General features: G+C 33.2%; 1 protein-coding gene across 1 annotated transcript; it reads left to right on the top strand.

Annotated features, from left to right (window-relative positions):
• Window positions 1–3089: 3089 nt before the first annotated feature.
• Window positions 3090–15596, top strand: LOC139996670 (phospholipase B1, membrane-associated-like). The gene is made up of 10 exons (XM_072021195.1): window positions 3090–3213; window positions 4049–4053; window positions 4246–4330; window positions 4752–4963; window positions 5101–5277; window positions 5744–6042; window positions 7005–7183; window positions 7264–7396; window positions 13339–13496; window positions 15103–15596. The coding sequence occupies exons 1-10, from the start codon at window positions 3090–3092 to the stop codon at window positions 15594–15596; spliced, it is 1866 nt and encodes a 621-aa protein (XP_071877296.1).
• The last annotated feature ends 357 nt before the right edge of the window (window positions 15597–15953 follow it).

The raw sequence follows: 15953 nt of genomic DNA, 5'->3' as shown, positions 1-15953 counted from the left end.
GAATTATCCAAATTCAGCAATAGACATAGCACAAGAGTTAACATCCACCAAGACCCTTTAATTACTCAACTGCTCGACACGTCGGAACAGATCCATAGGCTAAAAAGACATTACACCTTAGACCCAAGCACTAGATTCAAATAGAATCAATCATACTATAAACACTTATTAATCATGTCATAGTACCACGCCAGATAAATTTACTTAAAATTCTCTAACGAGAATTAATTGAAAAATAAACGCAAATAAAAAAAAAAAGCATCACGGTGACGGAGAGACACAATCTCGTTCGGTCTCATTAGCAAGGCAACAACGCCTTTTACGATAAGTGGACACTGCACGTTTTTAATCACGAGTCCGACTTAGACTTTGGATGAAAATATATTTGTTATCCCGTTGACCGCGGATTCGTTATCGAACTTAAGACCATTGTCACTAGTGTCTAACCACCGCGGTTACTTGTCGATTCTGTAATACTCACACTTGTGCCAATCAACATTACCTCGATCAAATGTTAATTTAAAATGTTAATTTCTACAACATATAGATATCGTAATATATGGGATGTAGCCAGAAAAATTTTTTGTCGTCGATATTGGTTATCGGAAGGCAAAATAAAATTCGGACAACCATAAACAAAAACAATTCTTGTGTATTATGATGGTAGAGGGATAGCCAAAATAAAATTTCCGGCATCTACAATGGTTACTGGTAACCAACAAAATTTCATCCATAATGGTTATTCGTAGTCAGAAGCATCAAAAATAGATATTTTCCAATCATTTTATTTTATTAGACATTTCTTTGAGATTTATTGATAGCTGGCTTGCATTCAAGTAAAGATCACTTTTCACTCAATGATTTTTTTCAAAAAAATGTTTGAAACGAGTGTTATTTTGGATCTCCGCCTCTAACATGATTTTTATTATTAGGTTCGATGTCTGTTAGGACAGAAAATGAATGGTTGATTGTCATTGCATCTATTTTAAGATTAGTGTATTTATTTTAATTTATTTTCAAATTTGCAAGTATTCTACGTTTTATATCTATCCTGTTTTCTATGCTTTCAAAAGTAAATATAAATTGTATAAATTGCATTCGCGTATGTATCTTTAGCGAGAACTATAGCGGGAAATTCGTCAAGTAGTTGGCAACGCGAACATGATAGTTTTATGTAACTCGGAAAATAAGACGGAGCACCCGTTATATGTATAAGAAAAAGTTGTTCGGAATAACGACCTTGACAAAATATTTCAAAGGTATTGAAAGAAGCATACTAAATACTTGCTGGCTTATCGTGGATAAACATATTTTTGGTATAAAATATGTACTCGCTTCGTTATGTAAATGCTGAGGATCATCGTAATCGATTATCGTTGTTGCGAGCTATAAACGGCTAAAAATGGTGAAAATCACAGTATCTTTAGGAGTTTAAGGCCATAACTATAATAAATCTAAAGATTCTTATATTTTTTGATATCTGTCCCTTTTTCTGCATCAATCGATTTCGATAAAATGTATATACAATAACTGACATGAATTTACAAAACGTATTTTTCAAATTCTCATGACAAGTTCAGATTAAAAAGTTGTAAGAAGCGGCCTCTTTTATTTTCTCCTCGATTTCGACAAATTGCAATTACTTCAAAATTCCTTTACACGCCACCTATTACAAGTCGTTTGACCCATTTTTTAAAAAGTTATTTCATCTTGAAGGATGTTCAATTACTTTTATGAGAAATGATACAAATTTCCTGGTCTCTCGGTGTATGCACGTATGTAGTAGGCGTTTACGTATGCATGTGTGTACGTTTGAAACAAGTTTTGTAAAGAATAAGCGTCCCGAAGGTCTCGGCAAATTCGATATAGATTTGGCATGTTATAAAAGCTCCAAAATATATGGAAGAGCTACGCTTCAAGTTTTTTCCCTCCGATAATATAAAAACAAAATATATTGCAGAGAAAAGAGTCAGTAATTAATTAATGTACTTGATATTGCTATTAAAGCAATAATTAACGAATGTATTCTGGACGAATGAAATCTTATTGTCAACTCCAACTCATTATTCTATTCATTGTTTCTGTGCTAGAAATGGGTATATCTTGTTGCTAGTTATAGTTGTAGAATATTCTACTTGCAGAAAAGCGCAGATGTCTATAGCGAACTACTCCGCTTATACGCTTCGGTTAAAATATACACTATGCGCGAATACTCAAGAATTTTTGCATTCGTCGTGTAACATCCGGTTTGCCATCGCCAATTGGAGGAATTACGTATAAGAAACATCATTTGCAATTGCCATTTCCATTTATAGCCTAAACACTGTCATCACTGTCTAAACACTGTGATTTTTATTGTCATCGCGGGCAATATTTCGCAATAATAATAGAAATATAATTGAACACTCAAAATATTTCTATTTGCAATTATCATGGATGTATTATTTCGCATTGAAAATTAATGAGGCATATGTATATCCATTACACAAATAATACGGAGAGTACATACATATGATGTTACATCTTGTACAACGATACTAAATCTGCGAAGAAATGTAGAATAATTATTTCAAGTGTTTTATTCTCGTGGCTCGACATTAGACATCGAGAGTACTTAACTGATTATGTGCGTTATGTTAATAACGAAAACACGTATAAATAACTGTTCATCATGGTGGAACTTTAAATGTTTCATCGTCTTGTCTCATATTTGATTCACAAGGGCATGAGATATATAGGCAGACCTTGCCTAAATCCAACTTCACTTTCGATAATGACTTTACAATTCTACGCAATTACTCTGAAATATATACAGCCAAGACAACCTTCGTAGCGATCATTGCATCTCATCCTGAAAACCGGCTACAGCAAAATCAAGATTCCGAAATAATACATGTGTGCAGCAGTCAGCGCGGTTTTTTATGCAGTTTAACAAGTACATTTATATCAGATCGTGACAAACTTTGAGAGGGTAAAGAAGGATACCACCTTGAATCCATTTAGTGTTGTTATAAGGTTATAGCCGAATAACAAGTACGAGTTTTCGCGAATATCACATCATTTCGTTAGTGGATCGAACAAGACGTGCGATGGACAAGCTTAGTTTGTATCTTTTGTTACAATTATGCGTGCTGACGGCGTCTCAAAAGACGATTTTAGATTCGCCAATAAATTTGTATTATTATCGGCAAGTTCGTAACTGGCTTTTCCAAGGTATCGATATGTGTTTACTTAATGTTATTATTTTTCATAGTGACCATTTCCTATGATATATAGAATAGAATGAAGTGTAATTCTCAACTAATGTGTTTTTAAAACGGCGCAAAAGAAAAAATGCGGTATTTTAGGAAAAGTGTATACAATCCTTGTTGTATAGATATACAATGTGCAGAAAGTTTATATCCTGTTCAGGGCCGAGTTGCATCACGCAAGATGATCGATGATACTGGACGTTACCAGAAATTTCTTAGCACGAGGAAATTAAATGTTTCAATATTGTTTACGGATGCAATGGTAAAAGTGTAAATTACTCATTTGTTAATACTCCATTATCGATTATGAAAATTTGATCATCATATGTAATAAATTTATTTTTAATGCTTTACAATATTTCATACTTTACACACCATACTCTAGAGTACTATAGGTTCATCCAATATTCATTTCCATTTATTTGACACTTGTCAGACTATTACATTTATGGTGATATCTTACCCTTCGCTGTTTTAATCTTGGAATTAATATTATTCTTTTTACAATATCTACGAGAAAAGATGGATATTAATTCAGATACTGAAAATCACGTTATATTTATCATATAATATGGATATTAAATACAGGAAATTTTGCAAAGAAAATGATATCCAAAATTTCAAAATCATTGATTCCAAATGAAGCGATGTACTTCTATCACTATTGTAAAAAAAGTCATGTGTAATATGTTTCCTTTTGTGTGACTCTTTTAAAAAGCAATTTATATGGAAGTGATCCACGAACCGATCAAGTTTGTTCGCGACATAACTCAGTTTATAAGAAACTGAATTTGCAGATATAGTTTCCTAGTGTCTAGACGAAATTATGTTAGTAGTGAAATAGGAATTCTCGTGATTTATCGCATTATTGAAAATAGATTTGATTTTATGTTTGCGTAAGTGAAATCACAAAAATGAACATCATCCACATCGTAATAACTGAATCGTATGACCTAATGAAACATATTTTCTAGGAGCAAATAATCACGACGAGGGATCACTCTCACGATCAGCGCGAAATGAAAGCAAACTTCAAATACAGGTTCCATCAGACGTTCCATTTCCATGCAACGTTACAGGTAGTTAAATTTTTATTTATTATTGTTATCGAAGAAACGAAATCATCCTTAGATATTATTTTTTCGTATTCGCTTTTCTAAAATCACTCCTAATTAATATTGCAAGTAGAGTGTTTTGCTTTAAAAATTTAAATTATGTAAACGCATAGAAATTTTAATATACTTTTAGATTTATTTCCGATCTCTTTATAGTATTGCCATTTTTCGTGATCGATATTTATTTAATCGATACAACAATTATTCCAACATGGCAGGTTTTGTTATCTCCAATTGATATTTTATCGCCATATTTTTAAGTTGTCATTACATTTAAAAAAATAGATTCATTATCGTAGCTTGGTAGAATTGTTAGGATTTGTTGCTATCGCTCGATATAATTCCAGGAACCGAGTATCCTAAATCTTTATTATAACCGTTTTAGGTGGAAGGTCTGCGAAAGTTCCCGAGTCGGTTCATCGTTTGAGACCAGGTGACATAGATGTTATTGCCGCGATGGGCGATTCCTTGACAGCCGGTGCTGGAATTTTTGCAACTAGTTTATTGGAGGTGCTCGTTGAAAATAGAGGCGCGTCAGCGAGCATTGGTGGTGAAGGAACTTGGCGAACATATTTGACGCTTCCCAATATTTTTAAAGTACGTTACACAAATCCTTTACTCAAAAATTGACCACGTACATAAATTATACAATCATTAATATATTTGTTACTTTGTATGATTTGTTAATCATAAAAGAGAATAACGCTTTCATAGTGGGCTCGTTTTATAAACAGGAATTTAACCCCAAATTAATGGGCTATGCACTTGGAGATTCTCCGACTACTCAATCAGCTTCGCAGTTGAACGTCGCTGAGATCGGTGCATTGTCCAGAGATATGCCATTTATGGCCAAACATCTAGTCAACAAAATGAGGAATGATCCGAGGATAGACATAAAGAGACATTGGAAGGTTCGTATTTTAGGTAAAATAATGAGATAATAACATGAAAATAATGTTAGCATTCCGTAATACATATTAGCACTGAATTTCACAATTATTTCGCCTGTTTGTGATTTCTTTCCAATCCATAATATTAGCAACATTATTGCTGGTAGTGTTGTGGTAGATACTACTATGTTTATTATGACTGAAAATGTGTCGAAATATTTTTATAGATATATGAAAATTATACATAGTTTTCATATATTCGTTGTGGAATAAAGAAACAGACAAGTATTTCATTTAATTTTTATTAAAATAATTTAAAAAATTAAGGATATTTGTTTTGTGTTAGGGGATTTCCGAGTTACCAAATCAAAATTGCAAATCAAAATTGTTTAGAGCAAATATTGAATTGGACAAAAAGTTTTATCAGCTAGTTTCACTTTTTATTTCATTGTTCAAATAATAAGGTCCCTGTTTCTATGTTTTATAGTTGATCTCTTTATTCATCGGGCACAATGATTTTTGTGGCGTTATATGTGGACTTCCTTCTCCGTGGTCTATTTTGGATAATCACAGAACTGATTTAATTAATACTCTTACGATATTAAGAGATAATTTACCCAGGACTTTTGTCACTGTTCATATAATGCCTCACTTAAAGGAATTCGTTGCTGCACGTCAAGGAAGAAAGTCTTTGAAATGTTATATAACCACTACCTTTGAATGTTCATGTTTGTTCGCTTTGCAATTCAGAAATAGAAGACAAGAGTATTATAAAATAATGGAGAGGTTCGTATAATTCAGAGAATTTTCAAAGCTTTTTAGATACCTCACGCTTAAACGAGTCATCTGCCAAGATTTTATAACGTTATACAATTTATTTCATATTGCAACATTTACAATATTATTATTAGATAATTGTAATCAATTTTATTGCAAAGAGTTATTATAAACTGACACAGGTTGACTGCCATTTAACTTATTCGATGGCAGAATCTCATGTTAAAATTATCTTCAACAACTGGTACGTTTTCAAATATATAACTAGTTAACTTTGGTTGCTTTCAGTTTTCTATTTTAATTTAAGTTGGTTAATTTCGATAAACATTAAATCTGTATGCATACATATTTTTATTATTTTAGCCTTGTACTTACGATATTAGTTAAATTTGATGAAGATAGAAGTTAAATTTATCTTAAATTTCGCAAAATTCGGAAAAGAAAAATTTTTCAGCGATCTACATTTTGAAATACACTATTTGACTCGTTATTAATGGCATGATATACGGTGAAATATATCGTGTATATAGGACAACCTCATCTAGTCATTAGAGAAAGGTTTTCTTAATGATAGTATTCTCACTTGTAATTTGACAGTATGTGTGCATTACTTATTTCTGAAAGTTATTTTATTGTATTCCTTCAGTTCTTATACTTGTTCGTTGACTCGAACATCACTGCCCTATCACCTTATGGTTATTCGGATTAGTTTCTCATTTTTGATATTTTCCCTTGCTAGGCCTAAATTATACGTGGAAAACTATTTCTATCTGACAATACACGTGTGTGTGTGTATAGCAAGTTTGATTATTCTGTACAAAGTTCAAGACTGAGATGTTGCGAATCTCAACAGCTTAGATGACTCGAATAAATCGACGTCGCCATATTTCTCTGATAGGTTTTAGATACCGACATCGATTCTATGATGCACATGAGGAATATGCAGATACAATCTTGCCCAAATTTTTTAGGTGGCAAGAGTTGGAAGAAGAAATCGCCAATTATCCAGAATTTCATAGAAATGACTTCGCTGTTATAATTTTACCAACGCTTAAACACGCGAAGATACCGCTTGCCATGGATGGATTCGCCGATTTATCGTATTTTTCTGCTGATTGCTTTCACCTAAGCCAAAAATCTAATGCAATATGTAAGTATAACGGAGGAGCTTGTGTAATACCATGACTTTTATATTAATAATCAAATGAAAATTGTTTCATGTGTATCAAGTGGCAAACAATCTGTGGAACAATTTGTTAGAACCAGTTGGCAACAAATCTTCTGTTTGGACCCCGTTATATGAAAGATTTTTGTGTCCTACTTCGGAAAGACCATTCTTGATGACACGTGAAAACTCGCACAAGTTTTTCTAAATTGAAGATGCGTCTGTGATTTGATTTCCAGATTGAAATTGTGGGCATTAAAATTTAGTATAGTAGAATCAAAGTACCATCTTAATCCACAACCGAATTTTGTTAATATATCAAATACTTAATTATGACTAATAATTATTTCTTAATGTGATAAAGTATATCTGTTCAGATATCTCTGTTATTGCATATGATCTCATCGCAAACTTTATGTATTTCACATTTGCATTCATAGCTGCATTTTTTACTTTATATCTCACACTAATCTTTATTAGCGCCTTTATTAAACGTCTATGCCAAGTACCTTCATATATGATTTCATGATTTTAGAAAGAAAGGAGTGTAGAGTCGACGAATCTTTAAATTTCGAACGATGAATGACTGGCAATGCTTGAGAGATACTCAATGTGATTTTCAGTTTCATTTATTTGTCTTCTGTTTTCTATTACTTCATCGTTGCTTCTTTGTGTTGTTCCTTTTCATTGCTATCACGATAAAGTAAAAAATTACTTATGAAATTGTTATTCGGCGAAGTAAAAATTGTTCAGTTTTGCAGAAAAATAAATTTCCTCAGGAGTTAGCCATATTATTAATAATACATATTATTAATAATTAGAAATAATACAAACCATATTATTCCATTTTGTATTGTTGAAAATAATATTGCAAATGAAAAAGTTCGTACAATTATTCTAATAGTATTCCCAAATACAATAACTATCTGTAAAATAGTTTATAAAATATAAATTTATGTTTCCAATTATTATTATTACTTCTACTAATATTATTATTTAGTATTACGTAAAGAGACGAACAAAAGTTAAAAGAAAATTCGAGTTTCTCTAATTAAATTACTGTTCTACGATGGATTAGGCTACTTTGTAGCTAATATTGTATTAAGAAAAATTGTTACTAATCCTTTATAAAATCACGAAGTGAAACAGCCCAAACATCAGTAGTTGTCCTTCTACAAATCCTAGTTCATTTAGTTTATTGCTTACTTTATTGCTTATTTCGAATAAAATTTTTAAAAATTTTCTTTCTACGACTATTTTTTAGTTTTCCACCACCAAAAGAGAATACGTCATGTACTTAGTAGAAAATAATGGACTATCTAGAATCATAATAGAAAATTCGAATATTCCACTAATTTTTTATGTTCACATGCCAATTTGCTGAGCTTCATCTGCTGTAACGGTATATAATACAATTTTATTTTTATAAATGTATTAGAAACAAGCAATTCTAAAAATTCACAAAGCAAACAAGACTCGTTCTGAAATACTAGCAAGGAATTCCAACGATACATCCATCGAATTATTGTAATACAAGCGAAGTCTTGTATTCAACGTTCGAAAGCCATACTCCAAGATTTTCGTTAATCATTTCTCGTAAATTAACCAATATACATCCTTCACCCTATAATCTGACCTTACCAATTAACACGAGGTGACACGATATACATACAGATATATGTAGTGTGTATTAATAGGTATAAGATATTTCTCAAGATGATTCACAGTCCTATCTCTTTCTCATGTAAGGTTCCAAAACTTGTTGAGCCATTTTCTGTTTACTCGTTATTTATCGTGAGTATTCTTCTAAATAAATCGAAAACATAGTTTTTTTAGAAGCTTTCTAGAAAAAGATACGATGAAAAGATAGGATGGAAAGAAGATTATTTAAAAACTAGTGAATAACAATTACTTGTACTAATGAATAATAAATACTTTAATTAAGGTTTCTTTAGCCCTACTAGAAGAGGATATTAAAAATCTTCCGATTTCTTTATAAATTCTACTTATCACAAATCTTAAGGTTTTTCTATAAGTCCTGTTGTCTGTGCAACAATTTAAAGATCCTACCTATATTTTGCGAGATTGGTGCATCGTTCATACAAGTGACTGAACGCTGAATGCGATTCGCTGCGTCCGGTGCTATCTATTCAGTATAAGTTTATTTTTTTTTTTTTTTTTATTTAGTAGAATTTTTACAATCAATTCTCATTGAGAATTATAAGTAAATTATATTCAGTATAAGTTATATATTGTTTGGTATTTCGTATGCGTGCTCATTTCTAGTAGAGACTTATTGCTCGTGAATAGACGTTTGTATTGCGTAAGTATAGATCTGTTTGCCCATACTCCACCGCCAGAACCGACAAAAATTCCCTTTCTTTTTTTGTTTTGAACTTGCATCCAATTATGAAACTGCTATCTGTATTTTTGCTGGTCTATATAAACATTTATGGTAATTCCACTATCGATATTTTGTATTTCGGTATTTACGTGATTTTCATTTTCTTCTTTCTTCGTTTCTCCATTTTACAGATAGCAACTGTTTGAAATGTTTGATATGAGATACTGGTCTGTTTTGGTTCAAGGGGCGTAATTAATAATAAGTAAGTCGGCAATTATCAAATTTAAAATTAACTTATCTATCTTTTATTTTCTCCTATCAATTTCCAAATAAGATATGTAGCCATTATTCGTGTTAATTCTATAACTATCTTGAATTGTGCACTTTTAAATGTTTCATCATATTTGTCATACATTTGTTGGATTTTATTCTCTTCGCACAAATATTACGCTCCACATCTCCATCTTCAATGACTGTGTAATAATGCCACACACATATCCATGAATCGCGGCCCACAAATTCACGAATGCCACGATCGTGATCCTTTTAGCTTTTTGGTTTCTTTATAATAAATAAATTCAATGAGCGTAATTGTGTTTTTTTCAGAGTAGAATATTGTTGGTAGGGCCAAACCCAAGCATTTGTGGGGCACTCCTCATTCTACCATCAGATGACCGACACATCCAAACCAGCTGACCACTGAAGCGAGCGAAACTTTCGTAGAAAGAAAACTAAAAAGAAAACACCACACCGACCTCACTAAAAAAATGACATACACAAACTCGAAGTTGGTATCCCGCTGGGGGTAGCCTTCGACAAGCTATATAGCAATTAAGCTAGAAAAATTTACCGAATGTCGAGCTGGACATATTGTAAAGTACAAATTAAATAATAATAAAAAAAAAAGCTGCGATCGTCCCTTACGCAGGTATGCTAAATGTCGTCACCTAACACAAGGCACGAAGGAAGCTCCTAGTGAGATCTCGCGTTCCGCGCGAGTTTGCCTATCGGACAATTACACGATGAGTATCAACTGAGTGTTTGAGGTTACACATATTAAGATATGTATAATTTTGTGTGCTAGACTAGATTGGCCGTGTAGTAGTGGCACACGTATGTGAATATGAGTGCGTGAAGTATGTATGTGCAGAGCGTCTCGAAAAACAGATGAATGTAACGGTTCCATTGGCAGTCTGGTAGGGAAGATGGTGAGACAAAGAGAGTGCTGAGACACGTGCAAATGTATATCGACGAAGATCCTGGAAATCGTTTATTAAATAAATCTTAAACTATTTTAATATGAATTCTAAATGTAACCGTCGTGTTCCTTTACTTTTATTTCGGCAATTAAGATCCACAATTCTCAACAACACAGCAGCTGTAATATTTCGTTTCTCTTATTACCAAGATCGGCGAGATCGTTGCGCGAACGACACGTGAACGCAGGGATTATTGGGATGCAATAATGCTATCGACCAATCCGATGAAAATGTCATATCGAAATGGTGTAACTACCCCCACCTTTATCCTTCATTTTCACTGTAGAGGAATCATCGACAGTGCCCCTTCTGTGTGAAACAGTATAAATTCGCCTCTGGCCATTACTAAATCAATATTTGTATCTATCCCGATTAGGAACGTGGCACCTACACCAAATATCTTTGAGAGATGTTATATCCTTCCATTAACATGTTCTGTAACGAAAATAGTTAATTTTGACAGTGTAACAAAAATTATATTATGAAAAACTACGAACTTTTAGTTACTACGATAATCCAATTGATTACGAAGTATAATTACGAAGGCAAAATGTGATATACTTATACCGAAGAACTGCAAAATCTTGCAAACGAATTTCACCTCTGTCTCATCACAGTGCGAAATTTCGTCCCGCGATCAGGTTATATCCCAGTGCGCGGTTTGCGTTGCGATTCTCACCTACTAGGTGACAGTCAGTCAGGTTGCTACTGATCAGTAGATCAACCGATCGGTTGATATCGTGAACTGTGAACGCTATTGACGCTCAAGGTGGAGGTAGATTAAAGATGACGAGTAATATTATGTGCACTTGATTTATTTGCACTGTAGAATGTAACACGAGGAGTATGACGCCCGGATGGAGACTGTTGTAAGACTCCTTGAAGAAGCTTCGTCTGGTCCTTATAACTCTAACTAACTCTCCGTCCCGTGGTTTCCCTTCTTATCGTAGTTTTCATGGGGTGAGAATCTATTCTTCCCAATATTGTAATTATGTACCCTCGTGGGCGCATATCTTCTGGTGTTGGTGATCCATACCAGCAGATGATAATTTTAGAACCTACCCATCGAGGACTTAGTGTGTTAATTAGCCTCTTGATGAGGTCCGCATCGTAAAGTTTACAACTTGGCAGATAGGAAATTCAGACTTTCCCGAAAAAGGCAATTATGGTGTCCGCATCGTAAACTGAGGGTCACCCAAAATCCCGAACACAGACTGCTCACAGAAAATTGATATGTGATATTGGAGGTGGTCTATTTAAAGGCACTGTTGCGTATGTGGATAAAGAAAACGAATGGGCTACTCATCAGATGTGTTTAAAATTGCTTTGAACTTCCTTGCAATGATAGTGTCATTTCGTCAACAAAATCAAAAACTTAAAAAAGCTATTCAACGGAACAAATATTATTTTTCATTCGGCATATATTACACATTAGTACATAAAACAACACATTAACTAATCCTTCGAGTATAAGTTTAAATAACTTTTTTGTTGCTTTTTTTCGTGTTTCTTCATTTATTTTTTCATGTATATGTATTTGAATATTATAATGTACAATGAACAGTAATTTGTATGGAAATCGTTTGTTATTTACATAAAACAACGTACAGCCACATTCAGTACCAGCTCAAGTATACTTAATGCACGTGTAATTTTCCTCTGGACATTGCTATTGTATTTACGACTTTTTTGTGAATAGTTCGCGCACTCGCGGTACGTTTTTTTTTCTTTTTATTTATTTATTTGTTTGAATTTTTACAATTTGTCCAGAAGGACATTTGGTAAAGTATTTAAAATTATTTTTCGATTTTTTTAAGGAAACCATATTTAAATGATTTTATGATGATATATGGTGAATCAATATTTTTCGTTTCAGGTAGTCATATATTTTCAATAATGCACATATTGCGGAGCTGTTTCTAAGTGTTTCTAAACATGATACAATATTAACGCTCGTGTATTAGCATTGTATTACATACCATTGAATATCGTGTATTACATTGTTTTGGATAGCTATCTTGTATCAGGATGAAATTGTCTTTCAAATCCAAATTTTTACGCATTGATGCTGATTATTTTTAAAAATACTTATATACATTATATCTTATGAAGTGCTAACTGTACGAATATATATTAAACATTTATTTTTATCATTAGCTAGATACTTATTAATATTTTCACAACAGGAATACGTATCGAATATTTTTTTTAAATTACTTTGGAGACTTGTAAGATATGTATATATTTTTCATTTCCTAATAATTTCATACTAAACGATGTTGTGCCATAATTTTAATTTTTATTGAAGCATTGCATGAATACGTTTCGCACCGACTGTATGTTATTTACTTCCAGCATAATAGGTCATTCGCAATATAAAATGAAATTTGCAATTCAAACATTTTCGCCTTCGTCTTAACTAGTAAAATATTATATACGATAAGAATGTCATTAAAATTCAAATGTTTAAATCTATGTTTTGCTTGGTTCTGGAGATAAAAACGTTAATCGAATTATTCATGCATAACGTTATACAGTTTCGGTAGTAGGGTGGTGTTATTAAAAGCACGAGTATCTAAAGGAGTATTACATCGTGATCATTACAGTACTGTGACAGACGTGTCGGTATCTACTATCCTGAAGACGCATTATCGTTCGATCTTTGGTAAAGAATACGCAGTGGAAGTAGCAACAGGTAACAGGAGATTCCTTGTTTCTCTCAATTGTGTCTTCTATTAACTATCATTTATCATTACCAGTATCATATATGACAAAAATATTATCAGTTCATTTGCTACGATAATTTAAATAAAGATTTTGAATTTGAAAATATTTATTTTGTATTTTACATTTTATACAGTAAAAATGGTTCATTACCGTGGTTATTCAATAATTTAAAACCAGTCAGTAGAGGTGATCGGAAGATTTGCCTTCGTGTGATAGTTGCGCGAAGCTCCGGCTATTTTTTGACAACAGTTGAGTTTAAGAACGGTTTTTCATAAGTTATTGTTAGGTTTGTCTTCGACCTTTCAGGTTTCGGAAAGGTGAAAATACGCTACGCGGTGACTACATTAAACGTGCGAGATATTTTGTTCATATTATATTTTAAATGGTAAAGATCGCTTGTTTGTAGTAAAATAAATTGAAACAAACGCAAATGAACTGAAATATACATATGTAATATTGATTCTATATAAAAGAAACTATGAAATGGCATTGGAGAGATTGTGTTACGACCGTTCGCGGAGAGACACGATCGTGAGGAAACGCGTCAACGGGAGTCGTAAATTCCCGTTTCGATTAATAGGTTAATAGGCGTGGTTCAATGAGTATAACGCTGAGTTTAACAGGTTGTAATATTATATATTTTCAACAACTTTATATAGCAGCTGGTTACGCTGGTGCGTAAATATAAGTGAAGTAGATGAATGATTAACGGGTGAAAACCCTGTAAAGACATGTTGATTATTGTAAGGTTGGAGAATAAGTGAAGTTCGATGACGATTCTATGGCGGAGAAAAGCTAGTGATGGGTGTGTCTAGCGCACGGGACCATCGGATTTGTCGATGACAATTTTGGCTAGGAAAGTGAGGGCAATAGACATTGCTTCTGATTGGATAATAAGAAGGTTGGTAGACTAGGAAGGGTCTTAGCCGCCGTTGAGAGAAACCAACTTTACCGTATCTTCTCGTAGTAGACAATAAATTCAAGGAACACATGAAATAAAAGATACTTGTTTTGTTCTGAAGGACCTTAACCATGAAAAAGAAATTTTTTTTTATTTGGTAGACTTTTTACAATCAATTCTCATTGAGAATTATAAGTAAATTATTTTGGCGTAGTACTGTAACTTGCATTATAAAAGTTTATAGTATGTTCGATTCTAGTTGCATCTAATGCTTATATATAAAGGGTGTTGTCTTCTTAGTCTGCGGATTTGATCCGTCGTGTCAAATAATTGGATAACTAATGGGTAACTACGAAAATAGCAAGATTTATGGTGGGTCCTTAAGACTATTGAGGGTACGCAATAAGGGTGTATGGTCATCTGGCTGCCAGCTTTCTTTCGACTGCTGAAGCGTGTTGACGCGTGTCTAGTGCCCAGTGAAGTTAACAATAAGTGACGTCCCTCCAACGAAAGTGAATTGAAACAGAGATTAATACTCGTGGAAAATCCAACACTTCTAATCTCTCATCTAAATCATAACCTCTCGACTAGTTATTTCAATTTGAATTAACTAGCTCGAAGATGACCCAAGTAGCCACATAAGGTCATCATGAACAAAACTACAACCGCACAGTTCTACCTCCTCCGTGGCAAAAGGATAATATATCCCATCTTTCAAACCGTACCAACAGCATCAAAAAACGTAAGCTAGATTCAGTCAAAAAAAATGTAAACGCTAGTCAGAACGAACCGTCAACAAGACACATTACCACTCACAAAAGATTCGCAATATTAGAATCTACAGACAATTCTATGGACATAGCTGAAGCATCAACAATTCAACACATACACAAAAATCCTTCTCCCTCACCAATCTTCATTGATGACGTTACCGACATTCAAACAATGATAAAGTCCATCGAGAAAGATATTAACAAACAGGATTACATACTAAAAATTAAAACCAATCAGGTTAAAATCCTGCCCGTCAACCCAGACTTCTACAGAAAACTAACAAAGTTACTAAGAACTCGGAACGCAAACTTCCACACATATCAACTGAAACAAGAAAGACATTTCGAGTGGTACTACGCAACATCCAGCACTCAGCTAACTGAGATGAACTGAAACTTGAACTCTTAAATCATGGCCATGAAGTAACCAACATCAGCAATATAAGACATAGAATCACAAAAAACTCACTATCCTTATTCTTTATCGTAAAAATTGAACCACCTTTTATAAAAAAAAAAAAAAGAGTTCAATGCAAAAGGTGCCAAAGGTACGATCACGCAAAAATATTACAACCACAATCACCGCTGCGTTACATGTATTCATCCTACAAACCAGTGCACTAAATCTTCAGAAACCCTTGCGAAGTGCGTCCTCTCTCAAGGAGAGAATCCTGCGAACTATAAAGGTTGCGCAGCGTACAAGACCTTGTATAAAAATAAGTACTCCAAAATCAGAGTTAAGGACCTACCC

This window comes from Bombus fervidus, chromosome 18 (genome assembly GCF_041682495.2).
Source record: "Bombus fervidus isolate BK054 chromosome 18, iyBomFerv1, whole genome shotgun sequence".
Classification (NCBI taxonomy): Eukaryota; Metazoa; Arthropoda; class Insecta; order Hymenoptera; family Apidae; genus Bombus; species Bombus fervidus.
Note: the sequence above shows the minus strand (reverse complement) of the source record. Positions and strands in the feature narration are given on the sequence as shown.

Bases quoted from the DNA above. Each gene is read 5' to 3' on its own strand.
- LOC139996670 (XM_072021195.1), top strand. From the start codon at position 3,090: ATGGACAAGCTTAGTTTGTATCTTTTGTTACAATTATGCGTGCTGACG. The intron at 6,043-7,004 runs GTTCGTATAATT...CAAATTTTTTAG, and splicing joins TATTATAAAATAATGGAGAG to GTGGCAAGAGTTGGAAGAAG. The intron at 7,397-13,338 runs GTTTTTCTAAAT...AACGTTATACAG, and splicing joins ACACGTGAAAACTCGCACAA to TTTCGGTAGTAGGGTGGTGT.